Below are 23,593 nucleotides of genomic sequence, written 5' to 3' on the forward strand. Positions count from 1 at the left end.
ATGTTTTTACCATCACTTTATGTAAAGGCATGGGATTGCCAATATTTGTATCGCTATCAAGTTGGATAAGGAAATTCCAATGCTAATTATTCTTACAGCTCTATGGAGTCTTTGTAAAGACTTTCTGCATGTGTAAATTTTAATAACGTTGATTACAGGTGTAATAGACGCAATTTATAAAGGCATTTAAGGATTCGCTGTCGTGCATTTAAGCATGATTCATGTAATGTTCGTCAGTCTTTAGCTTAAATATCCAACTCTTTGAAAATAAATTCCTTTGATGTTTCTAGCTCTAAATTCCATTTGAAAATGAGGGTTTGGGCTTTCCTGGTGGTGCAGTGGTTAAGAATCCACCTGCCAATGCAGGGGACACGGGTTTGAGCCCTGGTCCGGGAAGATCCCACATGCCGCGGAGCAACTAAGCCCGTGTGCCACAATTACTGAGCCTGCACTGTAGAACTCGCGAGCCACAACTAGTGAGCCCGTGTGCCACAACTACTGAAGCCTGCCCACCTAGAGCCCGTGCTCCGCAACAAGAGAAGCCACTGTAATGAGAAGCCTGCACACCGCAATGAAGAGTAGCCCCCGCTTGCTGCAACTAGAGAAAGCCCGCGTGCAGCAACGAAGACCCAATGCAAAAAAAATAAATTAATTAAAAATAAATAAATAAAAATGAGGGTTTATCAAGTACATGTTTAATTTGTGCTAATTTTTAAAAGTTTGAAATAGCAAGACTTTACAAAATCCTTTTAAATGAATCTAACTAGTAGGAGTGACACTTTCAAAGAGAAGTATTTTTTTACATGTGCATAATTAATTCAGGTCAGTAATTTTGTTTATAGTTTAACCACTCCAAGGGAATCCTTGGTGGGAAGGTAACCTCTATTTTTCTAGTGTAAGTTTTCGGGCCACATAGTTGCCTTGGTAACATCATAGTTGCACATCCTGATAACAGCTGATTTACATTTCTGTAGTTAGCCTTTCACTCTTTCTTCTATCCTGTTAAACAAAAATAAGAGCCTCCTAAAATTGTCTTCCTAAGACAGGAAAATAAAAACTAGAAGATTCCCACACCAGGAGGAATACTCTGGCTTGCTTTTAATTAGCCAGACTACCTCATAGATGAGATATATCAACCTATTTCATTTGTTTAATGCACTTTAGGAAGTAACAGGGGCTATGATTTGGGATGAAATATGTTGATTTAAATAGGTAAATGTAAGTGTGGTGAGATTTCTACTTGTGTGTACATGAGTAGTCGTGTAACAGTTTACTGGAAAAAAATAAAAAATAAAAAAACCCACACTACTTTTAATTCCACCTTTGGAGGAAAGTTCCTATTTTTAATCCCACTTGCTAACAGAGGGTAGGGATTTTTTTTTTTTTCCTGGAGACTAAAGTGAAATACTCTTTAGACACCTAGGAACCAGATGGTTGTACAGTTTGTGTGGGTTAGGGTATGTTACGATAGATTACAAACATGAGCACAGTCCTTCACTCTTCCCTGTATCCATGCCTTTTGCAGTATGACTTTGCAGCTCCTCTGTCATTAAATGTTTTTCTCCCCCTCTTCCCTTGAGTCTTGACTGGCCTTGTGATTTGCTTAGGCCAGTAGAATGCACTGGAAGTGATGGTGTGGCAAATCTGAGTATTTAAGGAGATTCTGCTCTTTCTTTTGAAATCCTGTCCATCTCTCAACTAGCTCCAGTTGCCCTGCTGGAAAATGAGGGACCGTGTGGAACAGAGAGACAAGCCATCCCAAGTGAAGCCATGCTAGACCAGCCAACCTCCAGGTGGCCAGACAAGTGACTGCAGATGCCATGAGGGGCCCAGCTGAGACTGGAAGAGCAGACCAGCTGAGCCCAGCCCAAATCACCCAACTGCAGAATTGTGACCTATATAAATGGTTACTGTTTTAAGCCACTAAGTTATGTGGCGGTTTATTATTCTGGAAAAGCTAACAATTGTAGACATACTTAGCAAAATTCCTAAAGTGGTAGTTGAAAGTAGGGTAGCTCTACATAATTTTAAAGCCAATTTAAGAAACCAGCGTTTTTAATTCTCTGTGAATTCTTTTAGTTCTTTTGTGGATTCTTTTAAGAAAATCTGTCTCAACAATGTTCTTGATTGCACCAAGGCTGAAATTTTGTAGGGAATAAACCAGACATCATTGACAAGCATATGAAAAGATGCTCAACATCATTAATCATCAGTAACTTTAAATCAAAACCACAAAGAGGGGCTTCCCTGGTGGCACAGTGGTTGAGAATCCGCCTGCCAATGCAGGGGACACGGGTTCGAGCCCTGGTCCGGGAAGATCCCACATGCCACGGAGCAGCTTGAAACCCGCGTGCCGCAACTAATGAAGCCCACACGCCTAGAGCCCGTGCTCCACAACAAGAGAAGCCACCGCGATGAGAAACCTGCGCACTGCAACGAAGAGTAGCCCCCGCTCGCTGCAACTAGAGAAAGCCTGCGCACAGCAACAAAGACCCAATACAGCCAAAAATAATAAATAAATAAATAAAAATTTTAAAAAACAAAACAAAAACCACAAAGAGCTATCATCTCACACTCATTCGATGGCCACCACAAAAAAAACCCAAAAGGGCTTCCCTGGTGGCACAGTGGTTGAGTCCGCCTGCCGATGCAGGGGACACGGGTTCGTGCCCCGGTCTGGGGGGATACCGCGTGCCGCAGAGCGGCTGGGCCCGTGAGCCGTGGCCGCTGAGCCTGCGCGTCCAGAGGCTGTGCTCCGCAGCGGGAGAGGCCACGACAGTGAGAGGCCCACGTACAGCAAAAAAACAAAACAAAACAAAACAAAACCAGAAAATAACAAGTATGTGGAATAATTGGAACCCTTATGCACCATTGGTAGAATTGTAAAATAGTGCAGCCATTATGGAAAATGGTATGGCAGTTCCTTAAAAAATTTAAAATAGAACTACCTGATCCAGCAATCCCTCTTCTGGGTATATATACAAAAAAATTGAAAACAAGATCTTGAAGAGATGTTTTTGCACACCCATATTCAATGTACCATTATTCACAACAGGTAAGATGTGGAAGCAACCTAAATGTTCATCAGTGGATGAATGGATAAAGAAACTGTGGTATATACATACAATAGATTATTATTCAGTGTTAAAAAAAGAAAGAAATCCTGTCACAAGCTACAACATAGATGAACCTTGAGGACATTATGCTAAGTGAAGTAAGCCAGTCTTGAAAGATAAATACTGCAAGAGTCCACTTAGGTGAGGTATTTACAGGAGTCAAATTCTTAAAATTATAATGGTGATTTCCAGGGGCTGGGGGGAGGGGGATATAGGGAGTTGTTTTTCAGTGGGAGTAGAGTTTCAGTCATGCAAGATGGAAAAGTTCTAGAGAGCTGCTGTACAACAATGTGCATATAGTTAACAGTACTGTACTGTACACTTGGAAACTGTTAAGAGGGTAAATTTATGTTATTTCTTCTTTTACCACAACAAACAAAAAATCTCAGACATAATTGACTCAAAAAGTAATTCAGAATTCCTTGATTGTCTCATGAATTGTTTTATTATGGTCTCTTTGAATTGGGATCCAAAAAATTTGATTGATATGTTAAAAAAATAACAATTCAGAGAAGTAATATTGTGAATGTGAGGAATTTTAGTTATACCTTATCCAATTTTTTTCACTTATATTTTCACTTTTATGAATATACAAGAGTGATATAAGATTAAAAATGTATGCTTAGGGAGGACTAAAAGAGTTCTTATAGTAATTTATATTTATAAAATATAAATTCTAAGGGCTAAGAAAACATTGTGCCATTTTATTGGGAACATTTTCTTTGCTATTGGTGTATAAAATATGTGCATCTCATAATCATTGGAATCTTAGAGTTGTTGAGGGGACGCTGCTTTCTATAAAGAAATTGAATATTGTACTACCTTCATTCTGATTTTTTTTCCCAAGAGAAAAAAAAGCACATTTTAAAAAAAATTTTAATTTTAAGAGTCTGGCTTACCTCATTCTTTTTTTAATGTTTGCAAAGTATTTAATAGTATGTGGGCTTTATTTGAAATCACAAGAGTCAAGATTTTTTTTTTTTTGGCTGTGCCGTGGGGCTTGCAGGGTCTTAGTTCCCCAACCAGAGACTGAACCCACACCCTTGGCAGTGAAAGCACGGAGTCCTAACCACTGGACTGCCAGGGAATTCCCAAAAAGTACATTTTAAATAACAACAATGAATTCACTCCCTCAACTCCTTCCTCTCCTCACCAAAAAAGATAAAGTTGTGGGTGTGTGCTTTGGGTTTTCTGTGCAGACATCAGTGATTAACTGTAACCAAAAACTGAATACTGTGTATAAAAACAGCAAAGAATAAGGGTAGTGCAATAATGTTGGAAAGTCTTAAGTCTTTACAAGATTTTCTTAAATTTTCTATACAATCAAAGCATCTACTCCCAAAGTGGGATTATTTTGTCTCTTCATCTCTGATCTTTATTCCTCTTACTTCTTTCTCTTGTGTTGCCTACTACCTTCAGTACAATGCGGAATAGTTGGTATCAGTTGTCACCTGTCTCTTCTCTGTTTTAATGGAAATTATTCAAAGGTTTTACCACTGTGGTTAATGTTCAATATAGGATTTTTGTTATGTCCCTCTCGAGATGTATAGGCTGGGATGCTTTAATCTCTCTTTCTGTCATTTAACAGTGGGACCATTAAAACAATGGCTTCCTAAAGAAGATGAGGGGAAGGTAGAAGTGGCCTCTGACATTGAAGTAGATGAAGAACAAACAACCAGAACCAAGATGATGATGATGATACGTAAGTAGGTCATACCTAGATGCCTATATATATATATATATATATATATATAGTAAAAATGGTAAAAAGTTAAAATGCTGTTGTTCAGGCATAGAATATAGCCTCAAAGACCCAGCTAAGGAGACCAAGTTTTCCTATATATATGGGTTTGTCTCTGGGTTCTCCATTCTTTTCCAATGCCTTTGTTTTCCCTTTCTGCATCAGTGATATCCTGTCAGTTACTATGGCTTTATTGTACCTTTTGATATCTTGTATGGCTAGTCCTTACAGCTTCCTCTAGTCTCCATATCATTTTCTTCAAAATTATCTTTGCTGTTGCTTTTTACTCAACGTATACATCCTTGCATTCTCTTGTAAAGTGTCATGAAAAACCTTGTTGGGATTTTGATGAGAATGAGATTACATTTGTTGATTAATTTATGGGAATTCACATCTTTGTGATTAAGTCTTAACATCCACGAATATAGTATAGCTCTCCATCTATTTATGCCTTTTAAAATATTCTTCAGTATTTTTGTAGTTTTCTTCATGATACAGAAACCACTTAACTTTTTTGTTGCTGTTGCCATTATTAATGGGGTCATTTTTCTCCTACTACATTTTGGCTACCGCTAGTGTATGAAACACTATTGATGTTGTATCCTGTCACTGAACTCTTATTAGTTCTAAAATTTGGAGTCATTTGAAGTTCAAAATTGTTTTTTTTTTTTTTTTTCTTTTGTGGTACGCGGGCCTCTCACTGTTGTGGAGCACAGGCTCCGGACGCGCAGGCTCAGCGGCCATGGCTCACGGGCCCAGCCTCTCTGCAGCATGTGGGATCTTCCTGGACCGGGGCACGAACCCGTGTCCCCTGCATCAGCAGGCGGATTCTCAACAACTGCACCACCAGGGAAGCCCTAAAATAATGAATCTGTCGTTTTATAAAACCGTGACTTTGAAATTTCTTAAGGTATATTGAACATGCTTTTCTGAAGCTGATGTTGACACTTACAGGAGTAAGGTAATTGAGCAAGGAGAGGAACAAGGCATGTCAGGTATGTACCAAATAATAATTTTATTGTCTAATAGTTTCAAATGTATAGATTATAAACTTCTGGAAGGCAGGGACTATATCTGGTCTTTGTTTCTTATGATGATCTTTTTATATATAGTGCTTAGCACCATGCTAGAAATGTTTCTTAATTGAGTAAGTAAATACTAATACAATTTCCTCATTAAGACTGTAAGCTCTTTGAGGCATGAAACTAGACTTAAACTTTTTGTATTAATTATAACAATCCCAGTGTTGAACATGTGCCTGGAGCTTAGCAGATATTTGTTGATTTGTTTTACCTGCTGTTATGAAGGACAAGAGTGGTTATACCTAAGTGGTAGAATTCAGCCTGAAATATCTGGTCTATAATGAAAATAAAACTAAATGCACATCGATGCATTGCTGAACCGAGTAAACAAAGATGAGGAGTGGTTGGTCAAATTATTCCCAAGTTTTGCTTAGCATTTACATTTGGTATAATATTAAATGTGGGGAATGTAAGCATCAAGATTTCCCTAACTGGGATGTGTCCAGTCTTTTCTATCTTTATTTTCCTGGTGATGTCTGAGGGGCTGTTCTTCCAACTTGGTGTACAGAGTACATTCCACTCTTTTAGGGCTCACTATGGTCACATCATGAGGCTATCACCATATGTTAGTTTCAAACTAGGTAACACACGACCCTGAGGGATTGAAGCATCTTTAATTCTACAGCTCTTTTAGTGGTCAGTATATACATGTTTAATTTACTTTCAGGACATTATCTGGTTCAGACACTGAATCTGCAGGTATCATCCTTATTCTAAACAGTACCTGAAAGCATGGAAAATGAAACATGGTTCCTGAAAAATCCCAAAGATCAATTATATACAGGAAAAAAAAAAAAAGGAATGTTTAAGGTCAGTGTTTAAGAATAAACGTATCAGGTTTTCTCCAATAACAAGATGCTTGGCTAAAATCTCCTTTAGGTAACAGCCACCCACCCTTATCATTCATTCTAAGATTTTGAGTTCTTTGCTGTAAATTAGGAAGTATTCAATGTGATAGGTATGCATATCTGTAAGGTTTTTCAACCTGCTCCAGCCCAATTCACTTTACCTATCTTAAACACACCGTTACCTTAATCATGTTCTTGAGGCCCAGTTCTGATTGCTTTACTCTGGTTTTAGGCTTGGCTACGTCTGTTAAATTGAAACTATTGACCAGACCTGCATATGTCTTTAGAATAAATTTTGTTAGAAAAATCATGCGTTTTGGTAACTATGTATGACATCTATCAACTTGATCATTCTTTAAATAGTACCAAGAAGTGTTAACAACCCTTAACCCCCCTTCTAAATGTCTTGTAACAGTTATGCATGATCCAAGTGAGCACACAGCACTAGAGTATTGGAACTGATGCTTCTCCAAAGCCAAGGGTGGCCTTAATTAGGGTGGGGATAGAGGAATAGTGGATGAGGTAGGGCAAATCACATAGGCATTAATTTGATTCTAGTAATTTGCATAGCTTCTTGTTGTGGTTTAATGGAAGTAACTTTTTTTAAAAAATTGGAGTACAGTTGATTTACAATGTTGTGTTAGTTTCTGCTATACAGCAAAGTGAATCAATTATACATATACATATATCCACTCTTTTTTAGATTCTTTTCCCATACAGGTCACTACAGAGTATTGAGTATACTCGAGTTCCTTGTGCTATACAGTAGGTTCTTATTAGTTATCTATTTAATATATAGTAGTGTGGGAAGTAACTTTGACACATGGACACATTTAGCAGACACACCTTCACTTATTTATTCATATCATAGTTCTGGAGTCTAGGGTACATTTACATAATTAAATACACAAAAATTCTGAAAGCACTGATAATCACACTGGCCCCTATCTCATAATTTTGTCTGGAATATGACTTTGTAAAATACCCTGAAAATCATTAAAATGTATGAAGCTCTGTAGTATTTTATATGTCTGAAATATTCATTTTAAAAAATCTATTAAACCTGACAACCTATTCTTGGGTTCAAGAGGCAAAACAGTTTTGTTCTGCCTTTAAAAACTTTTTTTCTTTCTTAAAAAAAAATTCTTGGCATGTGGAGCTTGGGAATATTAGCAGTAGATAATAAATAATTCAGAAATGGGAGACTACATGAGGGGTATAAAGGCACTGTACTGGGAAAAAGATAGTATCTAAGATAATAAAACCACTTCTTTAGATCTTATTTAGATATAGACTTTGTACCTATTAAATCTAAATCATATTTAGATACAAATAATTACTATAAAAGAACATGTAACATGTAGTTTGTTATGCACAACTGGAAATAAGAATGTGAATCACCACTGCCGTAGGTTCAAAACAGCATGTCTGGACCACTCAAAAGCAGTGTCTTACAGGAATTAACAGTCACTCAATTTCTCCAGGCAGACAGTAGCTTACATATTGCTTTGACATTCTTCATGGTATCAAATATTCAGAAACAAACATTTAACACCACATTAGGAACACTGAAAGGAAACATATAAGCAAATTTTCTAATGATAGGTTTGTGATAAATGAAAATCATTTTGAAGAAATTACCTTAAAAAATGTTTTGTGGAACTTCAGAATCCTTTCTTCCTTTCCTATATCCTCTACTTTTGCTCTGTCCATTTCAATTTATCTTCAGTGCCATGATTTTCTTTGGGTAGATGGGTAGGCTGAGTGGACAATGGTACTGAATCTTACTTCAAAGACTAGCTATAAGATACGAAAAAGCACTGGCCTGGGGGTCAGAACCCCCGGGTGGTAATCCTGATTTTGTCATTAAACAACTTTGTGATACTGACAGAATCAAAGTTCTTTAAATTGTTCCTGTCTGTAAAGTTGAAAATAAGAGAAAATTGGACTAGAGAATTTGTAGGGCTCCTTCCAGCTCCAATTTCCACCAGTTTTTCTTTTCTAAATTGAATACTTTCCAACACAAAGCTACTCTGGTGTGTCAGAACATCCTGGGACTCTGCTTTGGTGCTTTTTGATCTGAGGACAGAAGATGGCCTGCAGACGAATCAATAATGTAACTGGAAGCAGATAACGTAGCTGGGTGGATTGATGAATGGACAAACGGAGACTGGAAAGGAAAAATGTACCTCTTTCACATGCCCCTAACACAAAGGTGTATCAGACTGTGAAGGAGGTCAATTTAATGAACTAGAAGGAACTGATTATGTATGCAGAAATGCCAAAAGTTATAGTCTCAACAGCCATATCTGCACATGTATATATTCACTTTTCCACGCTAGTTATTCAGGATAGGAGACCTGTTAAATTATACTGATTCCTAGTTACTGGCTTAGTAACAAGAATCTACATAGGATCGTAATGCATTGATAAAGATAGGATTCTAGAAGACATTTACTATAGTTACCTTTAAAGTAACTTTTATAATTTTCAGAGTACTTTCACATACTTTCTGTGTTCCCTGTTTTCATTACAACTATGAAAGGCAGTGAGGACAGCCATTACCATCTCCAGGTTACAGAAAAAGCAGCTGACACTCAGAAAGATTAGGGAGCAGCTTTAGTGTCAAAAGGTCAGACGTTTGTAAACGATGAAGCTGAGGTCAGGTCCAGCTATTCTACCTGCTAGTCCAGTGCTCTTTTCAAAATGCCACCTCACTATCTTACAATGCGTGATGTGGAAGGATCCAAATATTATATCTTCAATATCAGAAAAACAACTTACCGTGATATTCTGACTCAGACCTCTTGAATGACTTCAAAAAGCTGACTTCTAGCCTCTGGGACATGAAAATGTTAAGGGATAGTGAGAGGTCCATAAAAATGTACTGAGAGCACTAAACATAAAACTATTTCCACAAATACCTAGTTAATGGAAAGGATAATTGGCAGTGCCCTGCTCTCTACATGCCCACGCACACACAGAGAGCAATCACAGTGAGCCTCTCTTTTGACTACATGCTTTTAGAACATGACTAAGTCTGCTTAAAGTTTTTGTTCTTTTAAGAGGATTAGATTCAAAAATGTTATCCACAATATTGCTTGAATTTAAACGTACCAGAATTTTTCTGTGTTCCAAAAATGTCAAAATAATTCTCAAGTACCAATCAATTATCAATCACCCATTTTTTCCCCAATATTTCCTTTTTTCTAAAAGGAAATTCTCTTTCCTGGTTTCTAAAGTAAAGTGATTTGATAAATAGGATTTTAAAAATATGGATTATACCAAAATTAAGATTGTTCATTTTTTTCTTTCAGACCCATATTTTTCAAAATTTGAGACCAAACACTAGTCTAAAATTTTTATATTTAAACTATATAAGGTTACCTTTTCCATTTAGGTAATTTTGCCTGTTTCCACTGAAATAAATACCTTGGGTGTATACATACTGCTGAGGGCCTTGCTCAGACTAACTTTATTACAATAGGGAATGAGTTTAGAAAAATATTAACATATGAAGGTATCTAACCATTTTATGTAAAATATCTTTAGTTTGTACAGATATGGAATTACTGAAATAACTTTTCCACAGACGTTAGGAATGTCCCTTCAAACTCCTGATCGGAGAATCTGCTTACGGATGCACGAGCATTGCTCCTGATTTGGAGTCTCTTTTCCGCAGACATGGAAAGAATATGGGCCATGGTCTCAGCATAGTCTTCTTCACTTTCAGCCAGAAACCCAGTTCTCTCGCCTTGGTGAGGAACGACAATGTCGAGCTTCGGGCCCCCTGAATTGTGTGCAAGGACAATCATGCCGGCTGCCATACACTCAACAATTCCTAAGAAACAGAAATCATGTCGTCTTTTAAGTTTCTGAATGTGTTCATAAGAACAAGGATGAGCAGAACCCTTTATACATTTTAAAAGATTCACGGGCAACTTAAGTAAATGTACGTCTACAAATTTACTCATTTAACTTCCCTGGTGAAAATAAAATAATTTTAAGTTTTTTAGTTATCAAAGCTTCATAATAATGCTACTTGCCTTTACTAAAACAGACAAGTAGACAGAAGAATAGTCTATAAAAAGTAAATATACTGCAGATAATAAAACAAAGACGACTAGAGAATGTTATTAGCAAGATGGTAGATAACTAGTGGATATTAAAAGATAAAAAGGGGTAAAAAAGATATCAAAAACATTAAAAGTTGAGTATCGGTGTTTTAATCTCATTGAAAGAAAATCTCTGATTGTGACATTTTTCCTGGTATGTGAAGCAATCCATTGGCAAAAGTGTGTATATTTTTCTTATATTTAATGATATTCTTTTCTTTGTCAAAGACTCTCACTGCAGGCAGTGCTATTTCTTGTGCCTAAGAATGTCTCTGAAAGTTGCATCACTAATGATGCTTGCCAAGTTGAGTGTACAGAGAGTTTCTCATATCCTATTCAAGTTAATATCAAGCACATGTGAATGCTTTAGGGTGAGGCTGTAGTATGCATAAATTTTGTCCCCAGGAAATCTGAGACAAAGCAGGTACTGGATGGGTTTTTTTTCCTATTCCATGAGCTGTGTTAATTCTATCTTTGGTAGGCCTTATGCTTGAATAAACCAGATGTCTAATCAATAAATTATTTTCATGCTCAGAATTTCAGGGTTTTTTTAGAATTTCAGGTTTTTGTACTCTAGCGCAGGTTGGTCTTATTTCTTACTGTAAGAAAACTTAACAGCAATGTGATTTAAGGTTTTGTTGTGTTTTTTAAGAGGGGGATGTGAGTGATTTAATTCCTGGGTACTTTTAGAACCTGAAAGATAATCCCATTGCCTTTATTTTTCTAAGTAAAGAATTCCTAAATACTTTGAAACTATAAAATATTCCTGAATAAGAAAAAAAAAGATATCAAAACCAAAATGTTCAAATTACAGCACTAGGAGAAAACAGGAAAAAAGTAAGCCATCTTCGTGAGGCACACTAAGTAAGGCTGGTGCTTTTGTTACTGCCTGGATTTCTGGCAAATCTGAGACAACTGCGTGCCGCCCAACAGCAGTGCTGAACTAAATGAAAGTTTTGATCAGTTTCTGCCAAATGATGTAGGTGAGGATATAAATTATTCTAGCCAGCCTTTCTTACCCATGTTTCTAGAGAGAACTAAGCCCTTCAGAAAATGATTTAGTTTACTGTTTTCTTACTTCTCCAAAGGATGGTACAGAGCTGATATCATCCTAGATGCACAGGAGAGAAGTTAAATCATTAACAACTATTTCTTCAACACGGGCTGCTTTAATTTGAACTCTTATTTGAAAAAAGATGGATTACACCATAATATTCTGTTCCAGGATGGATACCATTCCTCTGTACTTTCTTAGAGACTTTGACCGAATCAATTTTACCCTCTCCCTCTAGAATCTTCCACTTCTCCCTCTCTACTGGCCCCTTCCTATTAGCCCTTAAGCTAGTTCAAACTCATAAAAACAATGTCTCCATGAGGGTGTACACACACACACACACACACACACACACACACACACACACACACACACACACACACACACACACACACACACACACACACGGTCTCTCGTTCCATCTTTCACAGATAACTCAGGGCCAGCGTGGTCTGCGCTCGCCAGCTCCACTGGCTCATCTGCACCCAGCGCTCCACTCACCCCCCACCAGTGACCCTCACGCCCACTCCTCCGTCGACAGTGGTCTCGCCCAGGCGCCCCCCCATGCCCTCATCTTGCCCAGCATCTGGGCAGCACTGGAATATGTCACCCTTTCCCTTCTTCCCTAAACCCTCACTTCCCTTGGTTTCCATGACTCTCTGCCTGGTTTTCTTCCCTCTCCTTCACTGGCTACCCTTCTGCCAACTTGTGGCCTCTCACTGTTCTCAGCCTTTTGCACTGCGGGCCTCCTGTTGCTCTACAGACTCCCCTTAGGCCACCCCGTGCACATCCACGTCCACGCCCACCGGGCTGCGGTACCCACCTGGACGACTCCCGAGTCTGTATTCCTGGGCCAGCCCCCTCTCCTTACTTCAGACTCACAAGCATGAGGCCTGCTGGACACACACACGTCCCTCAGCCAATTCCACTCCGCATGCTCGAAACCCAGCCCCTCACGTGCCTCCGCTCTTGGAGGCCTCTGTGGGCGAAAGCCACCACCATTCACACGGCTGTCCAAACTGAACACTTGAGGCCATTCCAGTAATAAGTACACAATCAATAAAAGAACCAAAAGGTTCTTCTGAGGAGCCTACCTGGAGACAGGGGTTCTCGGCCTTTGATGCACAACAGAATCACCTGAGGGGCTTTACCAAAACACCTCCACCTGGGCCCACCCAGAAATTCTGATGTGGCTCCTCAGTGGGATTAGCGTGAGGCCCAGGAATCTGAACCAGCACATCGATGGGGTTAGGTGGGGAGAGAAAATACAGTAGTTAAGAGCAGAGGCTGTCTGGATTCGAATCTGGGCTCTATCTCTTACTGTGTGACTGAGCTCAGGCAAGTTCTAAACCCTCTCTGTGTCTGAGTTTATAAAATGGAAATAATCATAATGCCTATTAAGTGAAGTTCCAGAGACAGTTAAATCAGTTAATACTTGTAAAGACCTTGAGAGTGACCGCCACACAGTGAGTGGTCAATAAACATTAGCTATTATTATTGATTATATATTTTACAGGGTCTCAAATGAGGAAAGCACACTTGGTGGACTCGGGGAAGAGACTGAGGACTTGCTGAAAACTTCTGGAATATTATCATTTTATCAAAATCACCTAAAATGTACATCTCATGGCACCAAACAAGTTGTTTACAGGACAAACTCACCAATCCCAAAATGCTCGTTCCACATGGTATGCAGACCAACTGTTGCTTCAGACAAGTAATTCTTTAATTCATCAAATGGAATGTTTATTTTAAATTCCACGTCTTCTTGAACTCCTAGGTCCTCAGAAAGCCTTCTCAGTTGGTCTACCCTAAGTTCATCGTCTTGGTTACGACAACCTCCAATGAGGACAAGTTTAAGTGGAGGAAGTGACTCAGCCTCCCTTTTATTCAGCAATTTCGCAAAGGCTCTGATCTGCAAAGGATGATTCTTTTCAGGCCTGAACTGGCCAATCGAAACCAGTAAATGTCCTGAGGTTGTCTTCTCCTTGTGTAAGGGAATGTCCAGAAACGTCTGCACATCACAAGGTGGATAAACAATATCAGTGCAATTCCCAACCTTCCATAGTGAGAGAATATGGTTTAGCGTCCAAGAAGAATTGACCATGACGACATCACTGCAAGAACCTGCAAGCCCATATATAAAAGCAAATAAATAGTAGTAGACAAGCTTTACTTTGCTGAGAAAAGGATTCCTGGTGATGAAGCGTGCATTATTAAATCCGACATTTTGATTCTTCACTACAGAGAGCATGTCTGTGCTGATGGTGGGATAATGAACATAGCTTCCAACTCGGCAACCGCCTAAATACCTAAACAGAGGAAGTGTGAAAGCATAGCCCATCGAATCGATGTAAACATCGGGAACACACTGCATCAGAGCTTCCCAGCCAAGAAAAACGGATCCCAGACTTTGGCCCAGCAGTGTGAAATGAGGATAGAGTGAATCTTCCACGAGGTAGCGCTTCCTTAATAAAACAAACTTCACTGGGCGAGTTAATCTGATGCTAAATCTTCTGAAAGCACCTTCCAGGATCTGTTGACCACTGACATCAGCATCACCAGTATAAACAACATAAACTGCTTCAGGATACCTAAAACAGAATGTAACAGTTAAGAATTTCATTAGTTTAGGTTAAAATCAAGCAAAACACTGTAGATAATTATTTTCTCACAATTATAAAGAAGCTTATTTTTAGACTAAAAAAATGTTTTCCACTATTTTTTACTGACTCCACTCTCTCCTGGGTCTTCCACTGCCCTACAACTAAAATGTCAGCCCTCCAAAGGAGACTTCTAGTTCTTTGCTTTTCTCTCCACTAAGAGTTTTGCATACAGCGGACATCAACAAAATTACTGATTTATAAATGAGACATTTTCATTTTTAAGAAGTATTCAAAAAATTTGGACAACTTTCTCAGCATTATAATGGTAATGAAATATTAATAAAATATTCATAAACAAGAGTTAAAATTCACTAAAGGTATCTTTAGATAGGATCATAAATGCTAAAGCATTAGTGTTTTTAATCTGAGAAATGCACAAAGGTTTTAAAAGCTAGACCTTGTGCCTGCATCACAATTAGATTTTTTTTTTTTTTTTTTTTACAGTACGCGGGCCTCTCACTGTTGTGGCCTCTCCCGTTGCGGAGCACAGGCCCCGGATGCACAGGCTCAGCGGCCATGGCTCACGGGCCCAGCCGCTCCGCGGCACGTGGGATCTTCCTGGACCGGGGCACGAACCCGTGTCCCCTGCATCGGCAGGCGGACGCTCAACCACTGAGCCACCAGGGAAGCCCCAACGTCAGCTATTTTTGTCGGTCAGAATTTAGTTGTGCTATTTCCTCAGAGACTGTACCTAATTTACTCAGTCTAAAGGGTGGAGTCACTCTCATATTACCCTATTTGAATTTCTTATATAACACTTCTCACCATTTGATATTTTCCGTTTATTATCTTGTCTCTCTCTCAACTGAAATCTAAGGTCCATAAGAGGGATTTGATCCATCTTGTTCACCATTTAAATTCAACCCCTTAAAACAGTGCTTGATATTGGTTGGCCAGAAAGTTGGTTCCGGGTTTTTGTAAGATGTTGCAGAGAAACCCGAACGAACTTTTTGGCCAACCCAATACATAGCAGGTCCTCCCTGCTTCCCCCACTCCCTAAATATATTTATAGGGAGATTGAAGGAAAAGTGTACTGTAGCTTATGCTGAGTCAGGGAAGACTTGCAGGACTTACCTAAGGAGAAAAAGGTTATTTCAGAAAAAAAGCAACACTAGATGGAAAGGCAAGGAATCTTGAGAGGGTGTGATGCTCCTAGGTCAGTATGCTGGAGCAAAGTATGTGTGAGGGGATGGGGAGGGATGAGAAACAAAATGTGGCAGGAGCAAGATGAAAATGTATCTTCTACGTCATACTAATTATTTGGATTTTTTTTCTCATCAGTCAGGTAGAGGAGTAATAGGGGTTGCTGGGGAGTATGAGTACAGGTATCATGAAACTTGACCACTGCCCTCAAGCGTAATCTAGAGACAAGGCTAATGCACAGTGTTATGAGAAGGAACGAACAGTATGGACTACAGCAGCAAGGCTTCAACGAGGTGGGAATTAAGATGGGATTTAAGAAAATTCTCTGGATTTAGGCAGTTATGGGAGATGGCAGAGGATACACAGGGACGGTGGCTAGAAGCCAAGAAGGGCCAAGAATGCAGAAATGAAGAGCTAAGGGCATTACATGGGAAGACTGTGAAACTGAATGAAGGGCGTGTGCCAGGAAGTAGGGTCGCCATGGAAGGATAATAGTTTTCCTCATATCATAAAATAATGAAACCTGTATTTTGCTGTGCCTTTTTTTTTCTTGTGGGATAGGGGTGGGGAGAAGGAAGCCTAGAACATTAAAAGATGTGTAACACCTAATTCTTTCTAACATGGTAACTTACTTAAGACTATCCAGCTGATAATGATATCAAAATCAGAATCAAATAGATGCTTTCAGAGAGATTATTTCCTGTGTGCCACCACTGACTAAAAGTATTCAGGTTTAAAGTGCTTCACAGTACTTGGTATATTTCCTATTTATTAGTCAATCTCTTCTCCACATACTCTCTCAAGTTATCCTCACTAAATTATGCCATAAAAAGGCAGATACTTTCCCTTTCTGTTTATCATATCAAGTAAAATGCAGTAGGATATTGTAAGACAGGTTGGCATATGAGCAGTGTTTCCTTACTGAAGAATAGTTTAAAAAAGGAATCCCTGGCTATGACTAGAGAAAGATACATTCTGGGTGATGATTTTTTACAAAAATAGTAACAATATACCAAATGTTAAGAAATATGCATACCTACTTTTTCTGTAGAGCCCTTAAGGCACACCATAACACTCTTTCTCCTCCTCCGCCAGCGTTGCAGTAGGGATGGAAAAATGCAATCACCGTTTGATTTTTCCCAGTTTTGCTAGCTGAGCCCGACTTTTTCTTTCTCTGTAGCAGCAGTCTGATTCCCCAAAGGACAACGAGTAAACACACACATAAAACTCCACATACAATTAGCCCAGGGAAGAATAATGAATTAAAAAACCTGAAATGAGAGGGGAAGGGGGTTGAAAAATGGATATAATGCCCATTAAAAAAAGAAAGGCTACAAATTAAAGTCTACTTTCACATAAGTGCTTTATATATTAGCAGCAAAGAAAATTTTTATAGCTTGTGGTCTAACAAAATACTCAGTTATTAAAATTCTAATGCTACAAAATATCTAATGTCAAAAGTGCAGGTCCCCTTTAATTCCACAGCATGCTGGCAATTCAACATATTTTTTCTTTTTAATCAGCAGTAAAAATCAATGTGGAGCCACCTTTTTCCTAACTCAGTATATATGTTAAGGGATTAAAATTAATTTAATTTTTTTTTTTTTCGGTATGCTGGCTTCTCACCGTTGTGGCCTCTCCTGTTGCAGAGCACAGGCTCTGGACGCGCAGGCTCAGCGGCCATGGCTCACGGGCCCAGCCGCTCCGCGGCATGTGGGATCTTCCCGGACTGGGGCACGAACCTGTGTCCCCTGCATCGGTAGGCGGACTCTGAACCACTGCGCCACCAGGGAAGCCAGATTTAATTATTAACCTAAACAAATTATGACTGGGAAAGACATCTGACCCTCAAAATGACAATATGTAATCCAAAGAAATATTCCATAGTTAAAAGTTTGGTGAGACACTAAATCATCTTTATTATCTCACTTTGCCTCAAACAGAATTTTTTTTTTTTTTTTTTTTTGGCCTTGCCATGCGGCTTGTGGGATCTTAGTTCCCCAACCAGGGATCGAACCCGTACCCCTGCAGTGGACGCTCGGAGTCTTAACCACTGGACGGCCAGGGAACTCCCAAGTAGAACAATTTTTGACGGAAGGGGAATGGAGCTTAGATTTTTCCAGTTCAATTCTGAATTTTGCATCTGATCTGTTTACGTGACTCTGAAACCACTGTCTTCCCATGTGCCTCTGAATAAGATGCCAAAAATCCACGACCGTTCTCCTTCCTGCATGTAGGCAGATTCACTCCCAGTCACTGCTGCAAGGTTCTCTATTACTGCCAGGTCGACTGAGGCTCTGCAAAGGACCCAGGCCTGTTCACCACCATATCCCAATGCCTAGCATCATACCTGGCTGAGAAGGCAATCAAAAAACATTTGTTGACTGAATGCAAAATTTTATTACATCCTCAGATGTCTCTTTTTTGGGGGGTGGGGTGGGGTGTGTGTTTCAATACGACAAATGTGTCATACCGAAATGCAAGACTTTTAATAATAGAAACCGTTACCTTGGCTTTCTCACAACCATATGAAACAGTACTTCACGTGTGTGAGAATTTTTTTTTAACATCTTTACTGGATTATAATTGCTTTACAATGGTGTGTTAGTTTCTCCTCAGATGTCTCTTAAATTATGTTGTTTTTTCAAGGTATGGTTTTCTCATAGGGTTGGCTAATATAGCTGGTACCTAACAATTTTTTTTAATATGCTGCCTAGCTTTTATAAAGGATTTGAGGGGCCTATAAGACATAAAAACAATAAAATACTAAAACTTAAATAATGAAAAGTCAAGACCAGGGAACGTATATACGGTTAAAGTTTGTTGGGGCATGGGGAGGGAGCGGAGACGAGGGCGGAGGCCACAGAGATGCAGGCTCTAAATTTGTACACAGTAGTGAACAGCAGATTGGGTTCTGGGCTGCTTAGTGACCAAACCAAATAGGGGGATATTCTGTGTCGCTACATGGTTTTCATTATCCCTAAGTAGAAAACATACAAATTCTTTAGAGGAATAAATATTTTATTGATATTTAGTTTTGAAATAAATTTCTCATGTGGGATTTCCTATTATGAACAAGTCCATTACTTGATGATTTGGTCTCAGGATACCTTTATACTCTTAAAACCGTAAAAACTCTTAGAAACTGCTGAGGACTCCATACAGTTTTTGTTTACATCAGGTTTCTCAACCACAGCACTACTGACATTTTGGACCAGTTAATTCTTTGTTGTGTGCATTACAGAATGTTTAACTGCATCCCTGGTCTTGATGCACTGGATGCCAGGAATATCCTCCCAACCAGGACAATCAAAAATATCTTGAGACACTGCCAAATATCCTGCAGGGGCAAAATCACCTCTGATCGAGAACCACTGTTACACTGATTATATCTACCAATATTTAACATATTAGACATTAAAACTGAGAAACTTAAAAAAATTATGAATCCATTAAAGAAATAAATCCATTATATAACATAAACATTTTTATTTTAAAAAACTTATGTTTTCTAAGCCAAAAAAAGTAGTAAGGAGGGTGTCACTGTTTTTAATGTCTGGCTTAACAGAAGACAGTGGCTTCTCATACGTGCTTCTGCATTCAATCTGTAATGATATGTTGTTCTGGTTCAAGTATACGAAGAAAACCCAGGCTCACTCACATATGTAGGAGGAAAAGAGAGGAGTATTTTTAAATGGCCTATTCTGGCTACGAATATTCTTCTGTAATACTATACCAAATTAGACAAGTGGCAATTTCTTAACAGTCAATTGCAACATGGAATCTGAAACCCTATCAGTGCCCTTTCCATGCTCTGTTACAGAGAAATCTATTGGCTTATCTTGCCCTTTGAATGGAACTTTTCTGTATGTGATTTTGTAACATTGTGACTTATTTGGGCAATATTGGTTCATGAGTTATGGAGAGTTTCCAAATGTTGACACATTTCTTTATACAATACCCCAAAATCACATTTGTTAAGATTACTACCCATCTCATCAGAAAAAATCTTTTAAGTATTGGAAAATGGTCAAGGTCAGAATGGCAGATACAAGTTTCCCAAAATTCTAACTTTCACTTGAAAACTCAAACTTCATCATTAGCAACAAATTCTGTCACTCGTTTTCTTTGTTTGTTTTTTTTTTTTTTGTGGCCGCACACACAGCTTCAGGGATCCCCGACTAGGGATCGAACCTGTGCCCCCTGCAGTGGATGTGCAGAGTTCTAACCACTGGACTGCCAGGGAATTCCCAGTCACTTGTTTTCTTTGAAGTGATAGGGTCAATCATTCATTTTCAAGAAAATATCTACTAAATACCCAAGTCAGTTTGTCTGTCAGTCGCTTTCAAATAAAAACTGTGTCCTGTAAAAAGTAGGTGTCTCATTCAACTTGCAATGTAGACAATTATGTCGAAGTGCCTTATGTGTTCCCCCCATTTTGTCATATAGCATATTAAAAAGATATGTACTCAAGGGTTGAGATTTAAGAAAATTAACATTTTGTCATATAGCATATTAAAAAGATATGTACTCAAGGGTTGAGATTTAAGAAAATTAATAATTTTTACTGCTTCATCAAGGACACTCTTAAGAAAAACTGACTTTAGCAAGTTCATGGAGGTGAAACACAATGACTACTAGTACAGTTTGATGTCACTGCCTTGATTTGTGCTAAGTAGCAGTTTTCTCCACCATTACTTTTGCACTATCAGTGCAAATGTCAACAAAATGAAAGAGGCAAACGTTATCCCAACATTATTATAAAAATAATTTTGACCTTGAGGACCCACTGAAAGGGTCTTGGGGATTTGCAGGGGTCTATGGACCACAATTTAAGAACCACTGCTGTAAAGGATGAAGAGAGTTTGACAGAAGTGGTAAGATTGGCCACTTAATGTTTGGAATATATCAGTTCATAAAGCCGTATTATCTTGGATAGTTAGCTTTCCCAGGACAAGACAAAAAGCCTGTTTGGGGCTTCCCTGGTGGCGCAGTGGTTGAGAGTCCGCCTGCCGATGCAGGGGACACGGGTTCGTGCCCCGGTCCGGGAAGATCCCACATGCCGCGGAGCGGCTGGGCCCGTGAGCCATGGCCACTGAGCCTGCGCGTCCGAAACCTGCGCTCCGCAACTGGAGAGGCCACAACAGTGAGAGGCCCGCATACCGGAAAAAAAAAAAAAAGTCTGTTTAATTTAAAATGTTGCTGACTCACAGAATCCAAAGATTTTTATGACATTTCCTTCAAATGGCTTAAGTGGGAAAATAAATGTGATAGGATTTTCAAACTGAACTATTCAACTGAAAATCAGGGAAAAAAATCATATTATTGACTAAAGTTGAACCAGTCCTTTGTTTTGAGTTTGTTAATTTCAAAGATACACATACAGGTTCTATAAATAAATTTATTAAACATCCTACAGTACTTGCACATCAAAATTAACCATTTTAGAATTCGTTTAAATATAACTAAAATGTGTGCCATTAAATATTTATTCATATATAAACACAAGACTTTAAAAACATAACTGTAATCAACAGTGAATCATTCCATTCAGCAAACTTTTATTTAGTCATTATTATGTGCAAAGCAGGGAGTTCGGGATATTTCAAATGGCAGGGAAGAATATGAACGCTCTGAAAATAGACTTTTCTGTTCCAATGATTTAAATAATCATTACAGAATTTGAAGTAGAGGGGGCAATAATGAAGAAATAATACCTGAATTTTGGAGAGAATACATATACACTGCTATTCAGGATGCTATCGTATTAATGATAAAATTTCAACCTGAACAAAAATACGTCGGTGTTAAAAGAGCTGTATAGGTAGAATATACTAGGTCTTCTGTTTTACTAGTGTAAGTCAACACATGTAAAATACAGTAGTATTACAACAACAAATGTGGAAAAAAGGTCTGGGAGTTTTTTCACAAAAATGTTAACAATAGTTATCTCTGGATGGTAGCATTCCTGAAGACTTCTGTTTTGCTCATTTATTTCCTAACTTTTCTACAAGAAACAACGTATTACCTATGCAGTGACGACAAGGTAGAAATATTTTATACAACTATTCTTACATCAATCAGAAAATAAATCAATGGAAAATCAAGAAGAGGATTCAACATAAACTTGACATTTAAATGACATGCTAACAATGACAGTTCTGGTGAGTAAAATAAGACAAATTAAGACAAGAAAAAGGAAGACCCGGTTTCTTCTTCACCAAAAAGAGCATGATAGATTGGAAAATGATTCGTGGCTCAACCATAAAGGAAAATGAGGAATGAATCCGAATAATTTATGACAGACGAATAGGAGTGCGAATAAGATAAAGAAAAAGCTAAACCCGGGAGGGAAACTCGAGCCCTTCAGCCAGCAGTGGAGCAGGGAAAGAAAACGCGGTAAACTGAGTCTTTAACGCAGCCTCTTTGTCTATCTAGAAGACACCAAAGGGAGAGGAAACGGTCACTGGCTTTGAGAAAATAGCTTAGATTCGTGACAAGGAAAGCCCTTCCTCTCAAACATTAGTCGCACTGGGAGGACAAGTACCACTGCGTTACGGAAAACGCCTGCGAGCCCACACCACCCGTTCCTCACCTCAATAACTCGCGCAAGCACCAACCCCTTTCGGCGGCCGCCATCTTCCGTCGACCCACGAACTCGGGAAGCGCTTCGTTGTTCCTCTTCTCTATTGGCTCCTGAGGAAGCGTGCGGTCACCCCCGCCCACACAGGGGCGATTGTGCATTTCAATTGGTTGCTGGTAGTAGCTTCCCACGGCCTTCCAGCCAATAGAATCTCCCACGGGGGTGGAGAAGTTTTCGGCGTGGAGTACTCTGGCCCGGCCTCCCCATGGGCGGAGCCATAGGGGGCGTTGGGCATGGGGAGGGCGTGGCCTGTGATGGACAGCCGGTGCTCCCGCCCTCGGCCCCCTCCCCCACTGAAGACCCCGCTCTGGCGCCCCCGCCCCCAGTCTAGAGCCTGCCGCCCGTTGGAGACCAATGGGAAGCTCTTGCGTGTCTCAGATCGATTTTCCAGGTGCGGAGTTCACTCCCGCAGCGGCTGCGGCATTTCGGACCCGCGGCGCCCTGGAGCCAGGCGCGGCGCTCCAGAAGGAGCTGTGCAGAGCGGACCCGAAGCCGGCCCTCGCCACGCCTCACCTTCCCAGTCGGCGGTGGTCGAGCCTTGGGATCTGCATCTCCCACCCTGGTCTACGCGGCTCTCCCTCCCTCCTTTTCTCTCCGGCGCACGCCCGAGGCTGAAGACCTCTGCGCACCGGCCCGAGAGGTAGCGGACACCCGGGAGGGGGGACGGGCCCGCCTCGCCTGGGTTTCATCTCGGCCGAGGACGCTGGGGCACGGCAGGCCCGTCTCCGGGTGTGAGTGAGGGTTCCCGGCCCACCCTCCCCTCTGGTGCTCATCCCTGCGCCCTCCAGGACCAGGGGCGCAATGGCGCGCAAGTTTGAATTAGCAGGTGGGATGAGGGCTGACGGTTCCTCGTCTGCAGTGCAGGTGTCAGTTCGGGTTAGAACCGAACCACGAGGATGCCATCCACTGCGCGCTCCTCTTCTCCCGGGGTTTTAACACCGCGCTTCTCCTCCCCTGACCAGGTGACCTTGGGCTCTGGGCTGCATCACAGAAGAAATTAGTTTCTCCGGGAAATGAAGCCTCAGCAGGAGAGACCGATGACAGATCGTGAAAAGGCAAGTCGGAGAGTGAGTTTCCTTCCCGGGGCTCTGTGTGCGCACACCTGCCTGGAGGACCTTTCGCGCCCACCCGCGGTCGTTACTGTGTTCCTTGGTGTGCGCGGGGGAGGCCCGGCGCGTGGTTTGT

The 23,593-nt window shown here is 40.1% G+C and overlaps 2 protein-coding genes and 1 long non-coding RNA gene across 3 annotated transcripts in view; 2 read left to right on the forward strand and 1 right to left on the reverse strand.

The window, feature by feature from the left end:
- Nucleotides 1-4,822, forward strand: part of NEK5 (NIMA related kinase 5) — a 34,853-nt gene extending 30,031 nt beyond the window's left edge. The window contains 2 exon segments of the mRNA XM_067016894.1: nt 4,705-4,790; nt 4,793-4,822. Of these exon segments, the coding sequence (XP_066872995.1) occupies nt 4,705-4,790; nt 4,793-4,822 (116 nt within the window).
- Nucleotides 4,823-7,619: 2,797 nt separating this feature from the next.
- ALG11 (ALG11 alpha-1,2-mannosyltransferase) lies at nt 7,620-22,487 on the reverse strand. The gene is made up of 4 exons (XM_059041633.2): nt 22,361-22,487; nt 16,806-17,036; nt 13,619-14,550; nt 7,620-10,628 (listed from the first exon to the last, which is right to left on the reverse strand). Exons 1-4 carry the CDS (start codon nt 22,402-22,404, stop codon nt 10,357-10,359), a joined length of 1,479 nt encoding a protein of 492 aa, XP_058897616.1. The 5' UTR covers nt 22,405-22,487; the 3' UTR covers nt 7,620-10,356.
- LOC136792757 (uncharacterized) lies at nt 10,464-14,789 on the forward strand. Its single transcript, XR_010837105.1, has 3 exons — nt 10,464-10,739; nt 13,473-13,644; nt 13,737-14,789. It is a non-coding gene; the product is annotated as an uncharacterized lncRNA (long non-coding RNA).
- Nucleotides 22,488-23,593: the final 1,106 nt, after the last annotated feature.

The sequence above is a fragment of the Kogia breviceps genome, chromosome 16, assembly GCF_026419965.1.
Source record: "Kogia breviceps isolate mKogBre1 chromosome 16, mKogBre1 haplotype 1, whole genome shotgun sequence".
Taxonomy (NCBI): Eukaryota; Metazoa; Chordata; class Mammalia; order Artiodactyla; family Physeteridae; genus Kogia; species Kogia breviceps.